A 27,987-nucleotide genomic window follows, 5' to 3' on the forward strand; every position below is an offset into this window, starting at 1 on the left:
AGAAAATGTATGTCTCATCGTAGTTTGGTATGCCGTTCGTTGTTATGCAAATGATTTTGTGCAGGTGTAGTGGGAAAGATGGTATTGTTAGTAATTCGCGGTCAACACGCCACACTGTTGAATTTTGATTTTGTTAATCAATGTTGCTACATTGGTAGCGAAATGTCATTTTCAATTTTTTAATACATTGAGATAGCAATATTTTAGATATGTGTTTTACATATTGAAATTGAAATATGGTTTATGATTTTTAAAACTGTGAACAGCCTTGTTTAAAAAAAATAAAATGTTGTATGTACGGACTCATATCGTCGCCGGTTTGATATGTACAGCTGGTTCTTTATAAAACCACTTTTATCTCTATAGTTTAAAAATAAAAACAGAAAATAAAACATACATTGATTTCTGGCAATTTTTTGATTCTAAAATGGCCCCAGTTAAATCGAAGTATTCGAGGAAAAAAAAATGTTTTGAAAGGCATTTTTTATTGTGATAGCGGTGGCTAAATCATGTGAACATGTTATATAATGGCCCAAAATTGATTGATGTGGGTGTGAGAAAAAATTTAGGTGAGAAATCGAATATATAACAGTGTGGTGCGAAACTGCAGTTGCGCCCGGAAAAAGAGAGCCGAAGAAGGCAGTAACGGCGTTCCATAGTTGTTGTTGACCACGATCGATCGAGGAGGCCGGAGAGAGACGGTCGTGTTTGGGGGGAGATAGACACGATCGTTGTAAGTTTGATGTTTACGTTTATGCATATAACATTTCTAGTGGTTAGATAATAGATTATACGCATAATTAAGGATAAAAAAGGCATATGCCTATATTCTAGTTAAGGCGCACTCTTTTGTTGTTGTTGGCTAGCCTAAAATTTAGGCTAAATTAATAAAAATAAGGCTTAATTAGGCTAGCTAGGCCTAGCTAGTAGGCTAGGCCTAAGTTCTAGTTAGGTAGGCTAGCTAGGCCGGTATCCAGTCAAGTCGCCCCAAAACAAAGTCGCCCCAAAACAAAGTCGCCCAGACACAGTCGCCCAGACACAGTCGCCCCATCGCAAATTTGCTTATTATTATCGCAAAGTTGCCACATCGCAAAGTCGCCCCATCGCAAAGTCGCCCCATCGCAAAGTTGCCCACGGTTTTATTTCGGTATGAAGCGCGCCGTTAGTACGATGTTTTAATCATATCGGTTGCGTTTGATATCGATCGCCTTGTTCCTTTGTACGCGCTTAATGTCGTATACATTATAATGTTCTATTATTAGGGATAACGATGTAAAATTAAAAGTTAATATTTTTCAAACAAATTATACATTGCCTGTACTGTTAGTATTTTGTATCAATATTGTAATAATGCACTTGTCAATTGTATGACCCACTATACGACCCCCGGGAGAGGTGCGTCAATGGTGCGTCATTTACAAATAATTATTGACGCAGGGGTGCGTCAAAAAACCTAGATGGTACGTCACATCAATGAACAATGGTGGGTCAATGTCTGTCACTTTACCACCCACCATATCATAAATAACATGGTCACAGTGCGTCAAAATGGGTGCGTCATGGTCACCTAAAGGTAAGTCACATTTTTGACGCACATGTGCGTCATGGTATTCATAAGGTATGACACACGTCGGACAAATGACGCACCTCTCCCGGGGGTCGTATAGTGGGTCATACAATTGACAAGTGCATAAAGAAAGAATTATGAAAATATGACTTGTTTGTAGTTTTCGAAATATAGGGTTTAAAATATCGCCGAAAATGATCGTTTTTAGCCACGTATGATGTAAACAAATTGCGCCCTCAGTCGACAATTGTATGAACTAGTCATTTTTCGTAAAAATAATTATATAAAATCACGGTTTTAAGTAATATATTTTGTATATCAACATTGTAAAATTACTTGTTTATTATATAAAAAGAGTGTTTATTTAAAGACCCCTTCCCTGCAATTTTGGACGTTTTTTGGAAAATAATACATATATATCACTTTAAAAACATTAAACCATGTCATTCCTTGTCTTAAATGTACGTTTTATGGTAAATTATGATAAAAAGTGAGAAACAATGCACTACCTAAGTAGCTCGCGGCGATCGACCTCTCGTGGACGGTCTTAGGCCTAGCCTAGCTAGGCTTAGTTTTGTAGGCCTAGCTGGTAAACATCGGTAACGTACGAACATCGTACGCTAGCTATATACCAAGCCTGACGTTGTATAGTTGCTGCATTAATTGTCTTTCTATTTTTGCCAGACTCTGTTGATACAAATTGGGGAAAACCCGGTATTTTCGCTGAAAAGTTAGGAGTCTTCCATTTGTTTTGGCCTCACGATCGACCGAAAAGTGGGCGAATTACAGGTGAAAAACAAAAATATCAATCCGCGCGCAATGCATTTTGGGATTTATAGCGGGCCGCTATAATTATTAGAATCGACTTATTTTTCACATTTTTAACCGTTTAAAGACGAAAAAAGTTATCGCAATAGGACCATATAGTATTATTTTTACATTAAATATAGTTTGTGATCTTAAATTAGATCTAAAAAACGTAGGGAAGGGGGCTTTAACCTCATTCGAAGAATTTGAATGCACTATTTTCCAGTGTAATTGGACAGGCCTGAGCCCATGTGACTTCACGGCACTCGCGAGAAAATTCCTCCGCTGTGTGTTGATTCGCATCAAACAATCAAAGGGCGAGAATCCAAAATCGTTCAACCGTGAGCTCTGCAGAGCGGTCGAAAGCGGAGGTTTGATTGGCTTACGATGACATCATACCACAAAATGGCGTTTTTGTAGTTGAGCCCCTCGGAATTTTCCAAAAATTATTTTAAATATGGACAAAACGGATATTTTTCATGGTATATGGGTTGTTACTAAAATGAAATATTCGAATCATAAAGGCCTCATATCGGGATAAAACTGTTTTTTTAGCACTTTAAAATTAATATTTTTCTTAGTAACAAGCACATGGTATGTGGAACTATATTATCTTGGTGTAGGAAGAAAAAACATTTTGAGGTCATAAGAAAAATAAGGTTGATAATTGTAGGTCATTGAGCCTTCCGAGGGTTTCGTAGTAAACAAAAGCTATATGCGCTAGACGATGACGATCTTTTAACCACTATATTCACATGTTTGGTTGAATGAAATGGAAATAAAAAATACTTGATCTTATAGAATAATCGGTAAATAAGTATTCACTCAAAAGAATATTTTCATAATTTTATTTTCAGAATAATGACCTTATAAAAAGTGTTTACCAAAGTAGAAAAACACCACGTCAATGACATTGCGCGCATACTGTATTAACGTGCGCGCTGTTTAATCGTGGTAATGAAAATGGGGTCAGCTCTCTGTATCCCTACTATTATATACATAATAATTATGTGTTTTAATTTTTATTTTACAGGTTTTAATGGAATAATGTGCTTTTTGAAAATCATTAAAAAAATAGTTCCTTGTTTTGAAAGTTTCTAAAAAGATTACCACTGATTTAAAGTTTCGAAAATGTTAATTTAATATGATTTTAAAATTAGTTACCAAAGACACAAGTACAGTAGAACCTCCATTTTACGTACGGTACGGGACCGAAACGTAAAACAAGGGATTCGTAAAATCAAGGTTGACCTTAAATTGACCCCCAAATACGTAGATCGTAGCTAAAAAGGCTGCCGTGTTTGCCTACAGCATGCAGGTGGTCACTAGCTTAGCGGAAGCCGATCACTCCGGCCGCGCTTCACTACTCCGGCCGCCGTATCAGTTTAGCGCGATGTTATGCACTCCGGCCGCTATTCAATTCGACTTCCTGTGCAAAGGGGCCGTTAGTATGGAGCGCCCATATCTACGTTTTCTATACTGTTCAGTGTTATAACAAATTCTTGGTCAAAAGAATTAAAAGAAAAGAGAATTTAAATGGAACTAGTTGAATATTTATTAACAAAAATTTTACTTTTTTCATTAACATTCAAAGAAGTTGGAACTGCTTTTTCCTTCAATAACAATATTTAATTTCTTTCTTTGTACATTTTATAGCTTTACATTAACATTAAAAATTAGTTAAAAACCTTATTTTTATAACACTTTATCTTGCCAGTACCCATACTTACTAATTATAGTTAATAACAATATGTGTTATTTAATGTTTGAATAATATTTAATTTCTTTCTATGTACATTTTATGTTTAATGCTAGTGTAATACTGTAGGTCTAGTCAAATTGTCTGACATTGTGCGAGATAATGCGCGATCCAGCGTTTAAAAGAGATCTTGCTGAGCGGTTTCCCTGGCGATACTGGTCCCATAGACGTAGAAGTCACAGAAGACTCCATACAATAACTGCACAGTCTTTTTATTTTCTATGGTTGATATGTGATTACTAATCAGAAGGAATAAGTATAACATAAACCCCACACTCTCCTAATAAAGCATAAAACCTGGAATTGTATCAAGAATTAATATATCATTTTTGTACAGTCCAATTTACAATGATTTTATATTTTAATTTATATATGATAAAAATAATACTGACATAGGGTACATTGCAATCAATTACATTAATTAATCACATTACAATTAAATTATTTTGTTTTAGCATTAGACCTAATTTAAAACACTTGCGATGCTGTTGTGATCCTGAAAGAGAAAAAAATATACTGTATGTTACGAATGTTTATTTTGATTCTCTACAAAAAACGTGTCTCGGTTGTAAAAGACTCATTGGGCGCTCCATAGCTGCGGCCGGAATGAATCGCGGCCGGAATGAATCGTGGCCGGATTGAAGCGCGGCCGGAGTGAAGCGCGGCCGGAGTGATCTGTATTCAGCTTAGCTAGGCCCTCCCTAGGCCCAGACTAATCTAGGCCAGGCTAGCAGGCCTAGCAAGATGTGAGGCCTAGAAAAGTACAGTATATACAGGCTGTGCGATTTAGTTTAAATAAAGTGTAATAAATAAAATATCAATGTTCTTGTATTTTCTATCAATAAAAACAGTCGCTGCTGTAGGGGAATGCACATGAGTTCCTTACACAGCCATGGCTTTGTGCTTTGTTGTTGTTAAATTGCGCCCTCAATGTAAGAAAATGATGACGTCATCGGTCATTAAAGCGTACGTAAAATCAAGGGTACGTAAAATTAGGGTACGTAAAACGAAGGTTCTACTGTACAAATCTTCAAGCTACAAGTGGATACAGCTCATTTTTTAGGATAATATAGTAATATAATGTATAAAAGTGATATAGTAGGCCTATCGTATAGATTAGTTAAAACAAACAGCATTATGTAAGACAATGAGTGTTATGGGCTACTTTTTGATCATTTGCATTTATTGACAAGTATATGTCTATTGTTATTAGGTTAATGCATTATCATGCATATAACCTCTTAATTCTGTCAGAATCTTTATATATTTATTTATTATTACCTCTGCCAAGGAGGTTATATTTTCACCCCTGTATGTTTGTGTGTGCATGCGTTTGTGTGTGTGTGTGTCTGTGAACAGCCTGGAGGCCACAGTTTTCATCCGAATCTGGCCAAATCTGGCCACAATGATCTATGCCCCAAAAGCTTGGACGAGTTCAATTGTGAGGGGGAAAGGTCATAGTTCAAGGTCACAACTAAGAAACTATTTTACTGCCTAGAGACCACAGTTTTTATCCGATTCTCACCAAACTTAGCCTTAATGATCAATGACTCATCATACAATTGTGGTTAAATTTTGAAGGGTCATGGTCAAAGATGAAGGTCCACAAAAAAAAAAGAAATTAAAAAAAACAAAAAAAACCTCAGTGGGACTTGAACCAGCGATCTCAACTGTGAGAGGATGGATACATAACCATTACACCAAACTCTCAACCACAACTTTGCAGTTAGCCTATTTACACTTAAAACTAATTTAAAAAAAAAAAAAAATATATATATATATACTTTCCGGGGTCATTTTATGTAGGGGAATTTTACAGTAGGCGGAGGTTTGTACTCTCGGAGTACCCTCTAGTTTATTTATTTATTTATTTATTCTTTCCTTAGCACTATTTTGTCCGTCAATTATCTTGATATCAGTTTCATCAATTTTTCAGAGTACAGTCGACCTTCTCATTTACGTACCCCTTGGTCTGAGAGGCGTTCGTAAATGAAAAAGTTTGTAAATGAGAAAGGTTCGGAAAAAAGCGCCCTCTATTAAAATCAGTGGTAAAAACATGTCCAAACAAATGTACTATGTAAAACTTACTGTGCATAGTACAGTAGAAGAACAAACAGTATTAAAAATACAGTATAAAACAATTAAATTTAAAATGTAAATTAACACCTTAACTGCCAAAAAGATTGATATTTCTGCTTTTTGTTATGTTACACACATTCTCTGTACCAAAATTCCATCATTTACTTGTGTGGTGGAGACAGCAAGTAAAATGGAATTCCCAGAAAAATGGCTACGCGACGACTGGCAACAAAGTTTTAAAATATTAATAAATAAGGGTCAAGTGTTTTTTTATATCGTAAAAACATGCACAAACCAAACTAAATTTATAGTATGGTCATCGTAGTTAGCCTTTTTGCAGTTCGCGATCAACCTTCGGTTTTTTCAAAACATGTGCAGGGTGCTCTCCATGCACTCCAGCAGTGGGGATGATGATCTCCTGACCACTAGCTTAGGCCTAGACTAAACGGCCTAGGCTTAGCTAAACGGCCTAGGCCTAGCTAAACGGCCTAGACAACTTTTAAACTAGAAATAAATCGTGGATCGTTTTTAATCAGCTTTGCTTTAGTTATGAAGTAATTGTTTTGGGATAGTTTATTAAATTAAGAAGATAATAAATTCGTAGGTACGTAAAAGTTTTATTATATTATTATTAGTGATGACGTCATCGTTCGAACAGCGTTCGTAAAATAGAAGGTTCGTAATTGAGAAGTATGTAAATGAGAAGGTCGACTTGTATATTCCTTATGGTCAGGAATCAATGTGGTTATGTTTTCACAGTGTGCAATAAAAAAATTACATGATCTACGCACGATTTAACGAAATCACGTTTGTAATCAGATCTTCACAAGCATGTTATTAATTTTAAACAAAATTTGGTACTCATAAATTTCAGGTCATATTTCATCATATGGCAATACAATTACGTGCGTAGCGCATATAACGCATGCGTACGCGTGCTTAAAATTTTCAAAATTGTCAACATTTATTTTTTATGAAATTAGAGTACGTTTCACTGTCAGGCAATTTTAAGCATTTAAAAAATTGCCATGAGTGCGCAGATTTTTGCATGCGCACTGCGCGTTAAACAATTATGCACACTCTTTTTGTCCTATTTCTGTTGTACAATCTTTCTTTAATAATATCATATTTTATTCACTTTTCAACTCGAATTTGCGTTATACAACTCACGAGCACGTCAAAAGTGACAGGCTACGCACGTGTAAGTTAACAAAATGGTGAAAATATGCTAAATTTTTAAAATAATATAGATCGTCAGAATGCTCAGGAACACCCTATTTTTTATTTCATTTTCTTGAAGTGTATATCATATGTATGACTTATTATGAAATTAAGAGAACAAAAGTTGATAAAGTCATCATTAATTGCATATTCAATTTAAAAAATTTATTTCGACAATCAAAAAATTATGACATTTTCTTAGGCCGAAATAACAAACTTAACATTAACTTTCTTCCTTAAAATACACATGATTTATAATGAAATTATATATATTATATTATATATATTATAATGTCTTTATTATGTAACAAATGTGGTTTATGACATTATATGCAGAGGGATCTTTTGATCGGATTGTGATACCGGCTATTGTATTTGCATTAGCAAGATCCTATCATATATTATAAATAAATAATTAAAGATTCTGAGAAAATCAATCAGTCAATATATCTTTTAAAAATCAATTATCTTTATTTTAAAAATCAATGCATATAACCTATAATTCGTCATAGTGACGAATCAAATCTTGTTCAATATTATTATGGTTATGACTTTTCAAATTGAAGAAATAAAAAATAGTCAAAAAAAAAGGATCTCATCGCCGATAAGATCGTTTTACATGCAGGTATCTTAGTATAAATTAAGACACTACATTTTGACCATGGAAAAACCATCGTACAGTTTTCATGTTTTTTAAAAAAGGGGAATTCCCGATAACAGAAACACGTAGCAGCTGTGAGGAAACAGCTGCCAGAAGGCGCAGCTCCGATTGGTTTCAGAAATCGTGAGTCGCCTTTTAATCAACAACTTCATTTTACTGAAGAAATTCCTTTCAACCCTTTTGGTTATAAAACGACCTAATTATCAAACCTAATAAATATCCTCATATCGGGTGTTTGTTTAATTTTAAATTAAACAACAGTGAAGAGGCACCAAATAATACATACACGGACAATGACCTGAGACTACTAGGCTAGTAGGCCTACTACATGGCGGGGCTTCCCCTTTTTACAGTATGCCTACACCTTCTGTGTTATTTTGTGTTCACATTGTCCAAGAATATCAATTGCGTAATTTTACGAACTTGTAAACTATTTTAACGTTTAGGGGACGACTTTCCAACACTTTGTGTTGGGGCAACTTTGTGTTGGGGCAACTTTGTGTTGGGGCAACTTTGCGACATCAGACTTGACCATTTCTATTCATTCTTAATTCACCAGATGTACACTGAACTTTTATCAACATTATTAATTAACTTCAAATTACAGTGTTCAAATGTTTAGTACATCATTCATAATATTTATGATTAACAATTACTGACTGAGTTCATTGTGAATGTTCTCTAGATTGTTCATAGATTAAATCAAGTCTCTCTGGTGGTTTAGAAACTCTGCCACTTCTATTTCTGAGTATGTTACCTCTCTGTGTTTGGATCACATACAATTATGGCATTCATGCATTTTCAATTACTGTTCTGTGTGTCTTTGTATCTCGCACATACGCGACCACCTGGATCTAGTTTGTGAGCGTTTCGGTCTGATAGCATAAGTCGTAGTTCTCTTTCTGTTCTTGGCACTGTTGTTCTGATCTTACAGTACAGATAAAAACGTGGTCTACGCGTGGCGTAATTTACAAAATTCGTAGGCTACGTGTAGCATTCGTAGCCTACTTTGTGATCAACTGTGTGTGGGAATTCCTCAAACTGAACTGTGTACACGTACATCGTCGACGGTTAAGCAGGCTACGAGTACGAAAAGTTCAAATAAATAGAAATAATACGATTGCCAATACAATAATATCATCATTAAACATACTTGAAATTCAAATTTTTCTAAAGAAAATAGCAATTAAAAACTGCTCAAAGCCTAGGCTAGACACGAAAAGTCGTATACTAGGCCTACAACTGCTGACTGTACATTCACCATTGCCGGCCAGTTGTGTACAAAATTCATTGATGACGGACCGTTATGACCATTAGTAGGCCTAAAATTACAAGTTAATTTATAATTAATTAATACAGTACGTCAGTATGTTTCATAAAAACAAAAATTATCTAGGCTTGAAACTGTTGTAACTGTACATCAAACTCCATTATTAGCTATTGTAACAACCTGCAGCAGAGGATTGGTGGAGGGTTAAGTTGTCTCAGGTCGTTTAGAACATCGTCATCAGAGAGGAGGATCGAGGACACATAACATGTACTTGCCTGATCTTGTTTTGTTTTTTTAGTCATGCGCGATAATAAATTAGATAGTATTTAAATAAATGTTATTTTAGTTATAAATAAAAATAAATTATAATTAACATTTTAGGGTAAGGAAATAGGCAAGACTTTATTTAAAAGTTCAACTTCACAAAATTAAAGATTAAATAAAACATAAAAAAGTACATTTCAGAGAGAGTATCCATCCGCGGATCATACACACATGGATAAACACACAGTATGGAGTACTATTACTAACTAGGCCTATAAGTACTAGCTAGGCGTACCACTTATTTTAAAATTAAACTGTCGGTAGACAACGACCGCCATCCTTAACGTACGTTGGCCGTTAGGCTCACTTGTTCTTCTTTCATAAAAATAAATGTCCCATTTTTAACACAACACATTTATTTTTATTTTTTATTTCAACTTTATTTATAGAGGGTAACCCTTCCAGCTGAACCCGCAGGTCAGCTGATATCCAGGGGCCCTCTTAAAAATGACAAAATATATACAACTATACTTAACTAATACGAATCTACTATATACATTTAAATTGAAAACAATTATCTAAAAAAATAATTATCTAAAAAAAATTCAATTAGACAATTACGATAAAATGTGTTTTTTTAAATTAAATTTAAACGAGTTAATATTGGTACATTCTTTTAAAACAGAAGGTAATAAGTTATATAAAATACTAGCAGAATAAATAAAAGAGCGCCGGAAACATTCCAATTTGACTTTGGGTACCAGTAAGTCGCCCCTGGAAGCAGCCCTAGTCCTAATAGAGCGTATCGGAACAGTGGAAAATCGTTGGGTGATGTATCGAGGGGCAATATTGTTCATAGCTTTGAAAGCTAGGCAGCCTACCTGGTACTGCACCCTCTGTGACACATTCATGATGTGTAGAGATGTTAGAAGAATGTGAGTGCTGGTGCGAGGCGGAGCCTGAAGAACTACAAAGTTTTTGAATCTTGTTAATGTGTGTTTTACTTCCGGTGCCCAACAGAAGAGCACCGTAGTCAATGTGTGGTAAAATTAATGTGTTGTAAAATAACTGTGATGTACATTTGTCAAGATATTTTCTAATTCAACAATTCAAAACACACAGTAACTAATACTAATATTAATACATTTATTATTACTTCACAATAATTAACTCGCATTTTAAATTTGATGAAAACTAGTATTCTAATTCCGTGTGCGGTGCATGCAGAACATCAGTACACAATAAATCTGAACATCTGGATTTCCCCTCCTAGCTATCGCTTCGCAGACTACGCGTAGCATGTTAGCTTAGCCACGCGTCCAATAGGTAGTCAGTCAATGTGTTCAAATGTTGCAGTATTTATTATCTGTACTGTATGTCCGAAGCACAGCTCTGTCAGACTAACCATTGCTAATGGGATGGTGCGATATGCCATTAGGGCCTTGCACAGGTCAGCGTTTTCGCGTACAAATTGTTTCACGATTTGAACTGCTCGTTACGCTTCCCCATTACTCATTGGGTATCGTGGACTAATTAACCATTTCTTGTATTCCATGTCAACCAAACATTGACTTTTTTTTAATGTACCATTATGTCCAGCGACATTATTGATGAAAATCTTGCTATTAAGTATTATCAATGAATCGTGAGTAAGAGTTGACTACTATGATTTTAATAATTTAGGCAACCCTCTATAAATACCAGCATGCATTGTGCATGGATTTATATTTTTGTTTTGCTTCTGTGATGCACCCACTTTTGATCGATCATGAAGGCAAATCAAATGAAAGAACCGTAACTCTTCAGGGAAAATATTGGGTCTTCCCCGGTATTGATGGATTCTGCCAAAAAAGAAATGCAGCAATCAGGTTAGCCTATAGCTAGCATATGATGTTCATACATTACAGCTGTTTACACGTACCACAAAGGCCTAACTAAAGTAGGACCTAAGATTGTCCATGAGAGGATTCTACTAGTGCATAGAACGTACATTTAAGACAAGGAATGACCTGGTTTAAAAGTTTAAAAGTAATATATATGCATTATTTTTACTAAAAGTCAACAGTTTTTTTTAAAGACTAAGATACAAAAATTAAAACATGATCCCTTGCATTTGTGTCAAGTTTCCTCATTCACCTAAATTTAATTTGTGCTGCAGCATTTAAAATTGAGTTGCATTTCTGTTGCGGCAAAATGAACATGTTAAGTTACATTTGTGTTATGTACATTTTTCCTCACATTCGATGTAAAGTATTTTTTTATTTTGTAGATGGCAGCTTCAGATTCAGAGGTAGACACCAATGATCGTCAGTTGAGGCAGCGTCATTCCAGTGGCAAACTTAGACGTGTTGGATCAGCAACTAAAATTGATGATGAAGTTCGACAGCATGAACAACAACGTAAAAAGCAGCCTGATATTCCGTTAGTGAATTTTTCAGTGATAGTCATTGCAGTGCATTTTTTAATTGCGGAAAATAATAACTGATATTAAAGAGTAAAGACATATGATAATGTATCAATATAAAACATTAAATCAATAACTAATATTAAAACAATGCACGATATAAATTTGTTTTTAAATAATTTTATATTTATCAACCGTGAAATACTTTATGTTTCTAATTCAATGGCATGTTCTTTTACAGTTTACATAAACCACAAGATTCATTGTTGAGCAGTGGAAGTGGATTTAACAACTATCGAGGCTTCCTTAACTTGTGCATTATTCTTTTGGTATGCTTATTATTGTTTTTAATATATAAATATTCTTTTTTAATGTATTTTTACCTCTTAAATCATTTTTGTTTGTTTTGTGGTAATTTAAATATATAACTACAGTATTAAACACAATGGGACAAATTCAAGCATAATTATGCTTTCTGACATATGGGCCCATCAGGCATTGGATGATATAAAAATTGGCATCATTTTACCAAAATCTGGCATTTTTTTGACCATTTTAATGTCCAAATCCAAAGCATCCGTTTTCATAATGCATGACCTCTGTCACGGTTGTAGACTTTAAAAAGACTTGTACATGGATGTACTGTATACTGACATGAATATTGATTAGACTAGATGATCCAGAGATTTGTGAATCGCTTAATCCGGTTTTATCTGTATTATTGAAATTACAAAGTGTTATAATATTGACAAAACATTAAACAATTGTATGCCTCAAAATTATTGATATTAAAGTTTATAAACTGAATCTGCTGTATTGTAAAATTTATCATCACCTGGTCCATCAACTTTAAATTACAATCAAAGTATACATAACATAACGTTACTTAAACTATACCATATTAAGAAATCTTATAAACATAGCTTATGTCAAATCATCTTCCGCCCATTGAATAATAGATAAGATAACGATTAAATTTTGAGAAGCATGATGAACCCTTAACGTCTAACTGCTGGAAGACTTTGGCTTCAATGTTCTGAACTAACATTCTGTAATGGTATGCTCCCATTTGAGAGAATATATTAGAAAAGATCAAATAAAATCAAAAATAATAATAATGTTTCATTTCAATTGCAGGCAATGTCCAATACACGTCTTGTGTTAGAAAACCTTATAAAGTAAGTTTTCTATTCTAAGCTTGTAAAAAGTTGGTGAATCATGTTTTTTGGCATCCACACATGTTGTTAGGCTTAAATCTTTGTTTATGGCAGACCTCAACTATGTGTTAATAGCCAATCTGTGTTAGTCTCAAGATGAGATCCTGTAATGTTGTATAAGGCTATGTTCAGTCTCAATTACTCTCCCTCTATCTTTCCCATATGTACAGTATGTACAGTATAATAACCTACATATTATGCTATGCTCTACGCTGTGTTTTTCTTATCATATTTTATCGGTACTGCTGTATTTACAAATACGCGCCTAATACAATAGCCTCAGGTTAAAATCCATCTATGCTCACAGACAGCTGAGTTTCACCTCCATCAATGATCATCCAGTAAATAAATGAAGAAATAAAATAGGTCTAGAAAACCATATAGATATGGATAGTAAGCGTTCACCTCCCGTAAGCGTCCACTTTTGTAGGTCCCAAAGGTGGCCACTTATGGGAAGTTTAACTGTATATATACATTAAAATTATCTAATGGTGTTATATCTTTCAATGTTATGAGGAAAACAGGAAATGGTGACTATTTTAGGCACCATCTTAAATTGCGAAAAATGCCCATAGAATTGAATGTTGTATATGGTTTTCATTTTCAAAATAGACCATTTTAAAACATAAAAATTTAAGGTGTTCAAACAGGGTTCTTGTGATTTTTTTTTTTACTATTTTTGATGCATTATCGAACAAGGTAATTTCAATGATTGATTGGTAGCGAATGAGTGGCCAAGCGGTAAAGATAGTGGAACCGTAATACTTTGCCATATTAACATCGGTAATGGTTCGAGCCTCACTCGCTCCATGGTTCTGGTGATACAATGAGTCTTCTCGGATAAGGACTATAAACCATAGGTCCAGTGTACACATCTGGCTCATATGCACTTTAAAGAACCTAGTACATCTTTCTAGGCGAGTAGGAGGTTACACCGGTGTACTAGTATACACGCAGCCACTGTCACAGACAGACAGTTATCATAACTCATAAACGCTCTTTAGGGTCACCCTCTATAAATAAGGTGAAATAAAATAAAAATAAATTGATAATACATAAAATTTACTTTTTTTTTTTGGAACTTCATTAAAAAATTACATAATCTTTTCAGGTATGGAATTCTGGTGGATCCTATCTCTTGGATTTCAGTTTTCTTAAAAAATCCATACAGCTGGCCTAATCTAACACTGATATGTGGTAAGGATGTATTATTAACTGAAATTCTTCTTTACATGACTAATTCTGATTTTCCTATCCACAAGTAAAATGAGTTTTAACGTGCATGACATGCTAAGTTTTTAACTATGTTTAATATCTTATTTTGAATTAATTTTATTGATGTAAAATTAAAATATATATGCATTGGTGTGTATATGAATGGTTGCCAAGAGTAATATATTTGTTTTATATTTTACAGTACTCAATATATTTGTCTTCTTTTCTATTGGCATTGAACAATTACTGGCACAAGTATGTACTGTTGTATTTTATTTTAATAATTCCAGCTTTTAGTTAATAACCATTTTTTGAATATGTCTCTATTAGCTTACTATTTCAGAGACACTGAGGCCCGCAGTTTTAAGTAGAAACTCAAAATAGGCAAAGTATAATTGTTTTTATATTATGGATCAAATATTTAAACACATTATACACCTTTTACCTGTGCAATCTGCTATTCCCAGGTTACTAAATCGGATGTTATTTCTAAACCAAAAGCGACAGCCAATAACAGTAATGCACTTGCTTGCACATTCTAAAGAATGTTGAACGTGGTAGCTGTAACATCATCTCTCTGCAAATAGTAAAGACTATTTTAGTCTTAGTTTACTTTTTTCTCTAACGTTCGAAAATAGTACATCTATATTTTATCATGTGATGCTATTTTAACCAATTGCTAGATGGTAAATGTTTGATTCATGATATACTACTACTCCACAGTGGTGAAATGAAGGGAGAAAAATGTTTGAATATGGCCCAGAAATTGCACTCTTTGCGGTTTCAAAATGCAGCTGGTCATCGACCAATTTCTAATGAATTGTGGCAGCCCAGGAGTTTCCCTATTGATATAACGCACATCATCGCATAACGTTTTTAAAAGGTTTAAAAATACCACCTTATTGGATTTGTTGTCAAATTTTACAATTATTATTATTCAGAACAATATGTCTTTTTTTCAGTTCTTTTTATTTGCAACTCTGATTTTCAAATTTTACTTAACTATTACATTTAAAATAAATGTTTATTTTAATTGGTATGTTAATCTTAGGGCACTATAAACGAAAGTGTTGGATTCGTTCTCAAGAGCGCAAATATTTTTACCATTGTGACATGTCCAGTTGTTGTAATTACAATGTTTAGACCAAATCCAGGTAAGAATATATCACTGTTTGTTGAATATATCACTGTTTGGTATTGGTACAGAAGTACTATTACACAAATAGTTTTTTTTTCACTATAATATAGTGTGAGATAAGAGGATTTGTCAAAGTTAGTGAACATTTTATCTAAGTTTGCTATTGCTATTTTCATGCTTGTATCGCCTACTATTTGTGTGCCATGTTGGACACTGTTATCCCCATTTGGCAATACAGAATCATGCCTTGCCTTATGCAAATTATAGGTGTGCTACAAATTGCACTCCTCAATACATTCAGGGATGCTGTTGGTATTTTGGTGTGTAGAAGTTTACTAAATTTAAGCGTGTTGTAAATCGCACTCCTCAAGGGCAGTTTAGGAGTGTGTTAGGTGAGTGATCGCACTCGCTCGCCTTAAAAGACAAGGCCTGCAAAATACTAATTACTAAGCAATGATTTTAATGGCCACAGCGTTTTACTCACTGAGCTAGCCGTGATATGTGACATAACAACTTGCAAAACATGGCCGCTGAGGCTTTTTTAGTGTTTATCCTTAAAATTCAGGAAAGTGATATAACCTACCATGTGCGGCATATCAAGAAGCATTAGTGTGCCAAATGTGATCACTTATCATTCAGCGGTTTCCTAGGATATACGTAAAATTACACGACTAATAGTTAGCAATTAGTAACATTAATATATAGATTATTATATAATACTCTGTATTGACATCATATTGTTTAATTGAATATTAATGAATGAATAAATTTCCTGTCATTTTATGGCTAAAAGTTGTGTTAGATCAAATATAAATATGTTAGTCTGAACAATTTAACACCAAAAACAAATCTTTATGACAAGTGGTTGGTGGTTGGTTGGAATGTTAACACAGATAAGCTCGCTATTAAATGTAATAAAAGAATGTACTTTCTACGTAGAAAATTTAATGTTAAGTCCAATATTTTACACATGTTTTACGTTTCTGTTGTACAATCTGCTCTTTCAATTTGTATCATTATATGGTTAAATGGACTGAAATTAAATTTGATTATTAAGCAAGCGGGTAAGATTATAGGCACCGATGTTAAATTGTTAGAACACTTATGTAATGAAATGATGTCTAAAAAACTTAATTGTATTATGTCTGATGTTACTCACCCTGTCTTTGATACCCTTGTTAGTGTTACCTGCAGATCAGGTACATTGCTCTACCCAAAAGTCAAAACAAACAGATTTAGAAACACATATATTCCATCAGCTATCAGGTTGTATAATAGAGATTTCAAACGCTAGTCCGCTTATTACTCATGTTTCTGTTACAGTTCCCTGTTTATTATTTATTTTAGTCTTGTAGTTTATGTTATATTCATACTAACTCGAGTGTACCTAAGGACCCATATCTCTTAACTGTATATTTTTGCCGCTGTGACAATAAAGTTTTATCGTATCGTATCGTACATGTAAATTTGATATATTTGACATCATTGGGTAGATAATTGAAGTAGCTACAATGTGGTACCAAACATGATAGTAGATAGTATATCAATCTTAGTTTATATCGTTAAATATTGATTATTACCGATTTTAGACATATTTGACCTAAAATAACCTCTAAAATACATGTTCCAAAAAACCGATTATATAGTAGATTTTGAAAATAAAACACTCCAATAACTACAGAATCAGAAAAAACAAGTTTTGAAACTATTGCAATTTGTTTTGGGTCAATCCACAGATATAAGATTGTCTGGACTACAAGGAAGTGTTTAATATTGATGTCAAGATACTTTTTTTGAAGTTTAAAATTGTGTACAAATTGTATGTATTTTATTTGTTGTTACTTTGCATTCCTTATGTTGTAGTTGGGTCTTTTACTGCACTTGGTATTTACACACAGGCATTCTTAAAACTCATCTCATACCATATTGTGAACAGATGGTGCCGTGAAGCAACACGTAAAAACAAACGTCGTAAAAGAGGAGCCAGTACCCCATCACCCAGGATGAGAAAAGAATTGAAAGAAAAGAATTTTACTGAGAAGGAGGATAATGGTATGTACACTGACATTTCTTCAGGATCATGTATGTCGTGTCTTATAGTATGTTGTCTCTTTATATATGTAAAAGTATCTCTTTGGAGATCCCACTTTGTAAATGAAGGGCCTATGAATTTGATTTCTGGTGCGCCAGCATACAATTGAGGACTAGTGCTGTTCCACCATACCATGCTGCGAGTGTTAAAGAGTCACTATCCAATCGAAATACCATGAAAGCCCCAGTTGTCTAACGGTTCTGCATATCAAGCAGAAGGTTCCGGGTTCAGTTAGGGCAACTTTTTCTCATTCTCATTCAACCAAACAAATTCAATGATTTTTTTTTCCAATAGATGGTGATATCCCAAAAGTTGATTCAACATTAGTGGAGTACCCTGATAATATAAACTTAAAAGGTAAATTGGACTTCACCAGATATAATTTGGATAACTTTTACTATTTGAAATTTTAAAACTATTTATATTTTGTTAATATTTCTAAAATAAAGTGTTGAGTTATTATTTTTAGAGTATGTATATGCTGCACTGTAATTTTACAATTATATAAAAGCTTTCCCTCAATTATAATGTATGAAAAATGTTTCTGTAACATGTAACATGTGAGGGTTCCCACTTCTTTAGGATGTTTGCCAAATTTATGATAAATAAATATAATAAAAGTAATTAAGACTTATTACGTTTTGTCAGATATGTATTATTTTCTGTTGGCTCCTACTCTCTGCTATGAGTTGAATTTTCCTCGCTCGGCAAGAATTAGGAAACGCTTTCTCTTCAGAAGAATCATTGAAATTGTAAGTAGAATGTATCATTACTGGAGGTTTAAACGGTACCCCAAGGTTTAAAATATCTAATAAGTAGTATATGTATCATTATGAGAGATTTAAAGGTTTAAAATATCTAATAAGTAGTATATGTATCATTATTAGAGATTTAAAGGGTACCAAGGTTTAAAATATTTAATCTAATAAATTTAGAATATTTGACTGCATTTATATTCACACCCTTTGATTCTGGTAACACAGTCTGATTTTCATAAAATGAATTCAGTTGAATATATGTATTGCAAATGAAAAATAGTAATTTTATTGGACTCACTAATTTACTTGAAACCCCCTGCAATGTTATGATAGTGAATGTATGGTGGTGGAGAATATTTAATGAGTTGCTCTATTCAAAATGGACCTGAAATTTGGTGTTGCTAGAAGGTATATTGTTACAAAATATAAATTTGCCCTTTTGGGGTAATTAAAGGGAAAGAAAAATCAATGTATACTGTTTCAATATATGTAAATACAATATAATAATATGCAACAAATATCTTTTTTTAGGTGTTTTTGCTACAGTTGATGCTGGGCTTGGTTCAACAGTGGATTGTTCCAACTGTCATGAATGCCGTCAAACCATTTAATGTAAACACTTTTATGTAGTTTTTGATTAAATTTCAAATAAAAGTATTTAGTTTCATAATATGTTTTAAAAAGTCTGAGGCGTTACATTTAGAGGCCATTAAAAAAGGCAGTGCTCCAACTTTAGAGGTGGAATAGAACAGTTATGTATGCACACCAAGTTGCTTTCCGAACGCAATCATGGCAACATTCTCGCAATGTTTACAGAAAGTTGAACGTGCATTATGAGCGCATTATCACCATTAGATATCAATTTTCTATTAGGTACAGCTAATTCTTTAAAAATAATTATATGTGATGCGTATAACCAATCAAATTGCAAGAATACAATCAGGTGTATTATAAAAGACTAATTGACATTGTCGTTTGCAACAGACTTCAGCCCTAAATAAAGGTGTCCTGCTTATTTTCCACAAAATCTATTAAAATTTAAGTTTAAAAAATGATGAAAGTGAAGTTCATCACGTTACCCTATGGCAAGATAAACAGTGTTCACATCACCATCCATTGTGATCTCGAAAGTGAGAGTACATACAAGTTAAAACAACTGTGGTAGGCTGACAATGAGGGCTTGAAATTATTATCGGCCAAAAAATAATCGGTCAACTCGGCCCTGTTAAAGTATGGAACGCAAAAAGTGCAAAGGAAGGGGATTGATAAAATAATATTTCTTCACATTTTTTTACCTTTGAATAATTCTGACTTTTAATGAATATTAATATTTAGACAATAATACAATTAGCAAAAAAAATAAGAAGGATTTCACCAACTTTCCTTTATTTACGTTTAATAAAAAATAACAACAAAAAAACAAATTGTTCAAATTGCGCATAGCAAACACTTGATTAATAAGCTAGCATTCATACTATTAATAATGATTACAATGAACATTTGGATAATAAATAGATATTGATTGAACATGGTAGGCCCAATAATGATGATGCACGTACGTGGGCGCGTATGTTCGCTCATGCGTCAAAATTCAATAAACATGTCCGATATGCGCGGACATTTATTAGGTGTAATAAGATTTTTTGTTTGAATCAATGAGGTATTAAATAATGTTAACTCCATGGTTGAATCATGCGTAGATTTCTTCAGTGTATGCATTTGATCAGGCGACAACATCTGAAACCAATTCGTAGCTGCGCCTCCCTGCGCCTTTGGCAGCTATTTCGATATCTACAACTGCTATGTGTTTTCCCCTTTTTTAAAAACGCAAATCATGGACAAAAATGATATGTACGATCATTTTTCTATGGCCAAATGGTGGAACCATGGAGCTATAATAGCTCCATGGTGGAACGTAGGCCTACGTCTTCGATTTACTAAAATGTGGTACCTGCACATGTTTTTGTAACACGCATATCGGCAATGAGATCATTTTTTTATATGAGTATTTTTCTTATTTCTTCATTTTTTTTAAAAAGTGGATAGTAATAATCATAATAATATTAAGCACTTTTTGCGTTCCATATTGTGGCAGAGTTGACTTGAGGCCGAGTTGACTTGGGGCCGACTTGACGTGGGGCCTACTTGACTTTGGCCGAGACGGTTTGGGGCCGACTTGACCTGCACCCTATAATATAACAGATATCGTCTTTATATATTGGTAAAATAATTTTACATCCGCTTGGGAATGATATTTTTCCCTCAGGACTAAAAGTATATAATCCCAAGAGAAAAATATTCCCTCGTGGATGTCAAATCTTATATTTCATCTCTAAGCAGGCAATATCTGTATAATAAATATATTCTGTTCTTGTAGGAAATGGATCTTAAACGAATTGTTGAAAGAATTCTGAAACTTGCTGTGAGTTGTTGAATAAATTTTAATAAATTTTTAATTGTTGTATTTCATGGAAACATGGAAAGTCGACCTATTACAGAAAACAGTTATTAAACCGACTAAAAATATTATATAGTTGATAATAATCATAGATGGATCCAATTCATGAATTGCCATAAATCTAATATTTCAGAGGCCTATATATAACTTGTAACAAGTTGTAACACGGTTTGATCTTATTACATGTTTTCACACAAACACATATAAGCAAACGTCGTGAAATCTTGGGCTATTTTATTTATGATAACATCTCGGAACAAAAACAGGCCTCTCGTCAGTGTGTTTTTCTCCCGAAATTTCACAAGGGACCCCTGTGAAATCTAGGGAGATTTTACATAAAATTGTATTCACACTATGCAAACCTGGTAACAACTTGTTACAAGTTGTTACATTTTGCAGATGTGAAAAGGGTATTGGAAAAGTTGGTAAACCTTAAACCATCATTATATATATATAATCCTGTGTTGGATAGACATGTTAACAGACTCATTTTCTTATTTGATAGATTCCAAATCACTTCATATGGCTCCTATTTTTCTACTGTTTCTTTCACTCATTGCTCAATTTAATTGGAGAATTAATTCGCTTTGCTGATAGAGAATTCTACAGGGATTGGTGGTAAGTTAGAAACAACTTGTACTATTAAAACTATATTATAAAGACATTGCCTGTTAAGATGCGTAATATGAAACTAGCATTAATTTGTCACTATGACAAATATATGAGGCATGGCATCACAAAATCGGCGTAGTATCGGAAATAATAATTTTTAAGATTTTTATATTATTCGTAATGTATATTTTTTAAATGAACCGTTATTTATTAAAATTTGTTTATTACATGAAGAATTATTAATGAAAACATATGAGTCACTTTATACAGTAGCTCAGGAAATTTATAAATGTATTGATTTTTATTAGATATTTTAAATATAGAGTTTAATATCACCTAGGACACAAGCCAGTTTCTAGAGATTACAGGGTCAGATTTTACATCATGCGTTCACTGGCACCTCAACGTAAATGTCCACTTAATCGAAAGGTTTATATATCTGTCGTACGAGTAACAGTTGACTACGACCTATGTGGACATGAACTTTGTGCTCATTCACTCAATCTAAAAGTCCCTAATGTAATATACGAGTCAAAGATGCTGTCAAGATGGAAGAGAATCCTGAGATGTGAGCGCCTTGTGTTCTACCCATACTTTTTTTTATTTTCTTAAATGTTTTTTGATATATGTCTTTAAAAATGTCTGAAGCTTAGAGAACACTACACAACTTGGGAAATTCAGCTTAAATTTGTGTCTAAGGGTCTGTTTCTGCTGCATAACACAAATTAACCGTTTATTTTAAAATAGATTTCTGCTCAATTTGTGCTCCAAAATAACCGGTTAAATCAGTGGGTGGTCATTGACAAAAATCGTTAGAATTACCCAAAATGCAATTGGTGCTGGCGATTAATTCAAACATTACTGCACTGTAGTTGACTCGGAGTCAGCAGCTGTCAATCAAATAACCGTTATTTTGTGTTGCAGCTAAAAGGTGCCCAGCGATAACCGGTTAAATGGTGTTCTAACACCAAATTTAATGGGTGTTTTTAACCGTTTGTTTGCGCTGCCTATTAACTGGTTCCCACAAATTTGTCCTGTTTCTGCTCCCAAGAAAATGGAGTTAATTTATTCACACCCATTTTAACTGGTTATTTTTATGCAGCAGAAACAGACCCTTAAATGAGTAATGCTGTATGATGTTTTTATTAGTTGTGATCATTTATGTGCTTGAAACCAAACATAATAATTGTTATTAAGCTTAAGTTTATCTGCTTCTTTTTTCATCAGGAATTCTGAAAATGTTGATTATTTTTGGAAGAATTGGAACATTCCAGTCCACAGGTGGGCTAAAAGGTAAGCTGGAGCTAGAACACATACATGCTGCCGTGTTGAATGTCAACCTAGGCTAAACTGTTCCTACTAGTGCCGTTTGAATAATCCTTGATCAAAGTGACGAGTTCAAATCTAGTTCTTGATATTTTCTATGCTATATAGTTTGTTTTAAAGACCCTCCATTTTAAGTGACCAATGTTCTTACTGTCCTGGACTTCTTAAGTTGCCCCAGACTCCATCCAGGTTTGCATCTACCACAGTACTTTATATTCTTTTGTTTGCTTAAACTATTATTTAAAAAAGTCATTTAAAACAAGAGATTTAAAACCAGACATGCCTCTGTTGTATAAATCCTATTGGAGTCTAATTATCTTTATAAACTTGTTATTAATAAGAATAATATGAATTTCCCCTCAGACATCTCTATGCACCAATGAGAAGAAAAGGATACTCATCAATTCAAGCAGCTATTGCTGTTTTTCTGTTATCGGCAATATTCCATGAGGTCAAGTCACAAATTATTTTAAACTCTGCTTTTATCACTCATTTTACCCCAAAATTCTCCCAGGAATTTAGGCCTATGTTAGATGCACAATCTAAGATACTGTACATTTTGAAAATTAAAAAACATTTCCCCAAAACAACATCTAATTTCAGAATCATATATAAATTATCTTGTCAGCCTGTATTGTTCTGACGGCCCTAATGATAAACTTGTTATGGATAGACCATCATAAGATATATTTTAAACAAAACTGCTACAGTAGCACTGTAGCAGGTTTGTCAAACATGTCACCAAAATATGGATAGAACATGACTACTTTATTAAAATAATTATTGTTTACATTACTTGGTATTTGATATGCCGACGATGCACGCCTATTACTATTAGCTTATGTATAGCATCCTCTATATGAATTGTATTATTATAGAGCTCTATTGTTTATTCATGTTTATAAATTAACCCTAGAATTTTCTGAGAATTTAAAATGTGTTTTTTTGTGTATTTTTTTTACAGTACCTTGTGAGTGTTCCATTGCACTTATTTAGGCTATGGGCTTTTGCTGGTATGATGGCACAGGTAAGATGAGTTCAATCAATTGAGAGAATGAATAAGTTTGGTTGTTTTTCTAGTGCTATGTAATACAAATAATGAATGTTTTGTATTGTGAATATTTTCATGCGTAGAAACAAAGTCTACTTATTCATATTTGTTTAGGAATGTTATGTTTTTAAGGTACTGTCCCCATGAAATTCAAATGTTCACTTTGCTATTAGTTTACTTATTTTCTCAAGGTTGGTTTTTCAAAATCAAAAGTATAGTATGTAATGTGGATTTTTAAATATACATGTACCAAATTGTTAAATTTGTGTTTTTTTCACAGGTACCTATTCAATATTTTACAGCCCGATTCCTTCATGGAGCATATGGCAACTCAGCTGTATGGATCTCTCTTATTATAGGTCAGCCTGTTTGTGTATTGATGTACTTCCATGATTATTATGTCATTAACATGATTTCAGCCACAAACAGTACTACATCTGTGACCTGATCTATTTAATTTGTAAATGAATAAAATATTTCAGGCATAGATTTATAATATAATTTTAATTTGATTAATTATAGCTACACTTAAATAGTATACAATATTACAACTTTTTTTTAATGATATTTTGTTGGAATTGTTGAAAACGGGAAATATCTATTTTCCAGTCGACATTGAGTTATAAACTTGTTATTTAAAAGAAAAGACCTAAAAGTATACAAAAATTGTGAAAAACATTGCGTTGTGATAAGTATTAGCATGTAGGTATTATGTTCGCAAACTACGATGTTATAATTTGTGAACCATTTAATTGGTCACTTTTTCCTGTTAATCGTTACCATTTAAAGCTCAGGTACAGGCATGAATTTTAAATATAATATTTGGTTAATTGTACATAAATCAAATATTTGTAACAGAAATCAAGACGAAAAAACATGAATTTCCCCTTAATATGGCCAAATACAATATTTGGCAAAGTTCTTCCATAAAAACCAGGAAGACTTTTTTTCAGTAGTTAGGTAGTTAACCTAATGTAATAACATGTCTGGTGACTCCCTAGAAGGTGAAAAAAGATGGTGGATATACGGTGGATAATTTTTGCTATAGCATGAAAATAAAATGCTGAAGTTGAATAAAAATACCAGAAATGTAATATTCAAGTTATATTACCTATATTTAGTTATCTGATAACATTTTTTACCACACCGTTTATTTTTCATAGCTTTTTAAAATGCCTCTCTATTTACAAAATTTGTGTACAAAAGAATAGAGATTTTACTGTGTAATTTGAACTATCCCCCCACTGATAAGAAAGTGCTTATTTTCAACAAGCTTGTGTAACACAAATAAAATCCCAAAAATTATGAAACATAGGGGAAACTATCGATCGATAATTATTGGAATGTATGATCAATAGAAATTTTTTGCCCGCACCTGGCCTTTAAAGACTCAAATGGAAATAAATTATATATTATTTTAAGCTTTCTTTAGTTTATCCTGGTTCAATTAGTTTTGTTTTTTATTGTTCCATTTTTGTGTCATTTTATTCATATTTTGAAACAAATAATGTAAATCAAATCGTGTTTCAGTGACTATGTTGATGTGTAGCCTGATTACTGTACCCATTTTCCTGTAAAATAATTATTGATTACTTAATCTGGTTAATTCAATGCAATGTCGACTGGAATATAGGCTTTATTGCTTCACTGGTGCTTTGATTTTAAGGTTGTAGGAATAAATTTTATTTTATTTTTCTTATACTATATTTTGATGTACATTTGATTAAAAACATATATTTTTAAAATTGTGCTCATATTGTAGTAAATAGAAATGATTCAATTAAAACCAATTGACTGGATAACAATTTCTTAGGCCATTTTATGCTTTTACCTAGATAGAAGGAAACTATTTGAAATATTGCTGCTTCTTCTTCCACCTCTAGCATATGCCTAGTAATTTCAATCAATGTATGTTTAAAATTTAATAATTCATTCATATGTTTGTCACTTCTATTATTATCAAAGTAGTGTCGTAATGATTTTTGCTCTAATAAATTGTGTATGAAATATATACTTAGAAGTTAATTATGTACTGAACAGTATATTTTTATAAAATGATTAATATTTTTAGTGTATACACCATGATTTCAGAAACACAATTAAAACAAATCACTGGTAGCTAATTGTTAATTATGTAAGAAAGTTACTTACAATTTAGAAGCCATGGGGCTGACAATGAACAAGGATGAATTGTAACTATAGAAATAGACAGTTACCATCTTAAATGCATAATACCACAAATGTATATACTAATTGACTTGCCTTAACTCAAGTGGCTTTAATAAAATTATATCAATATTGAATAAAAAGATGTTCTTTTAAAACAATTTCAATAAATTACTAATTATTTGTAATGTGTAGTACAGTAAATGAATTAATATAATATCAATGGAATTGTGAACTCCTCTAAGCATGATATCCAAATATCAGATGCAATGTACATTTATTATAACAATAAAACAACCTAATTTTTCCATAAGATAAAATACATTATTGTTATTTTATAATTTAAGTAGTTATTTCTGGTGTCCTTTTTTTGTGTTCTTTTCATGCACTTGCATTTTGCAACCAATGAACATAACATTTATAATTTCCAAAAGCTATTTGTTCTGCATCATAATGTGTTAATAGATTTTCACTAAAAGGTTATAACTATGATGTTTCATTTTTTACATTCAATTAGAGCACCAATTTCAAATTAGAATGTATAGAATAATCGTAATTAAATGCTAAGAGCTCACTGAATCAATCAATGCAATGCATGTTAACTTAACTGTGTAATGTATACACCGTTTATAAAATGATTATTTTAATAAAGAGATTTTTGAATGAATGGTTGTAGTTGTTCGTTTTAGACTAAAAACAAAAGGTTTTAGACTAAAAACAAAAGGGGTCGATCCAGGATGTTGTGAAAGAGACGATTTTGAAAATATGACGGAAATGGCACTTTCGCGTTATTATAAATGTATTAACAAATTGATATTTTAAATGTGAAAACCTAAGGTACTAGCCTATTGAATGGTGATATTTCCCCCCTATATTTTTTAGTAAAAGCGTCGCCACAGGGAGTTTCAACAAACAATTAACTAACAATAGAACAGCAACGCCAAAAACAAACGGGTGAATTTGAAAAGAAATAGGTTTTTTAAAACTACTCGTATCAAAAAACCTGTAAATTAAATCAAATTATGTTCAGTTTACTTTAAGACTGCCTCGCCGGCTTTTGAAAATTCTGTCCTATCTTTTAACACTAGCAGGTCTGAAAATTATACGAAACAGTGGTCCAGACTGGAACTGGTTCGGATTGCCTCCAAAATTTAATGGAGCTATCTGTATTACTATTAATTTTGGTAAATATCTTGTAATTACTTTTTGAGTAATCCTGCCAACAAACAAACAAACAAACACACGCGATCGATTAACATATATCCCTTGGCGGACGTAAATAATATGATGAATGTTTTTTATTGAAAAGGACGTTTTAATTTTACAATACTGATACGATGCAATATTGCCATTATTTATATATATAAGCTCGTTGAGCTTGTGCACTCTTTGTGTTCATAATCAGTGTACCATGTCCCGCATAACTGGCTCAGCCTATATATTGTGCCAGTTCTGCGGTACATTTCATTTCGAAACCTGAGCTGCACTGAGGAGATCTAATAAGATCGAAACAGTACTATACTGTCTGCAGATTGGATATTATACGCTCCTCTACTTTCTGCTATTATACAAATAATGAATGTTTATGAGTGTAATGGTACAAATAATGGCACGAGGTGAATGATAAAAAGTTATATATCAACGAGGCAACGCCGAGTTGATATTTAATCTTTCATCATTCACCAAATGCCATTATTTTTACCATTACACGAATATAAAACATTCATTATTTGTTTTATATAACATCTAAATAGATTCCTGTCATTTGAATCAAATAAAAGGTAGTTGGCCAAGAGGCCTACATTTGATTTACATTGATTAAAATAGTAACAGTTGGTTTTTAATATTATATTAAATGTTATATTTATATGGATTTTATAAACACACCTACTTTAGTGTTAATTATGTCAACAAACGACCAA

At 32.8% G+C, this 27,987-nt stretch overlaps 1 protein-coding gene across 1 annotated transcript; it reads left to right on the top strand.

The window, feature by feature from the left end:
* Positions 1-679: 679 nt before the first annotated feature.
* LOC144851175 (diacylglycerol O-acyltransferase 1-like) lies at positions 680-26,728 on the top strand. Its single transcript, XM_078708744.1, has 17 exons — positions 680-733; positions 11,898-12,049; positions 12,274-12,361; positions 13,170-13,210; positions 14,361-14,446; positions 14,667-14,719; positions 15,516-15,618; positions 17,466-17,654; positions 17,989-18,051; positions 18,343-18,446; positions 18,984-19,064; positions 20,830-20,874; positions 21,416-21,528; positions 22,750-22,815; positions 23,212-23,299; positions 23,813-23,875; positions 24,180-26,728. The coding sequence occupies exons 2-17, from the start codon at positions 11,898-11,900 to the stop codon at positions 24,345-24,347; spliced, it is 1,503 nt and encodes a 500-aa protein (XP_078564870.1). The 5' UTR covers positions 680-733; the 3' UTR covers positions 24,348-26,728.
* The last annotated feature ends 1,259 nt before the right edge of the window (positions 26,729-27,987 follow it).

Source organism: Antedon bifida, chromosome 8 (assembly GCF_963402885.1).
Source record: "Antedon bifida chromosome 8, ecAntBifi1.1, whole genome shotgun sequence".
Lineage (NCBI taxonomy): Eukaryota > Metazoa > Echinodermata > Crinoidea > Comatulida > Antedonidae > Antedon > Antedon bifida.

Coding starts and splice junctions, on each gene's coding strand:
- LOC144851175 (XM_078708744.1), top strand. CDS start 11,898: ATGGCAGCTTCAGATTCAGAGGTAGACACCAATGATCGTCAGTTGAGG. Junction 12,050..12,273: donor AAAAAGCAGCCTGATATTCC/GTTAGTGAATTT, acceptor GTTCTTTTACAG/TTTACATAAACCACAAGATT. Junction 20,875..21,415: donor AAAGAATTCTGAAACTTGCT/GTGAGTTGTTGA, acceptor CTTATTTGATAG/ATTCCAAATCACTTCATATG.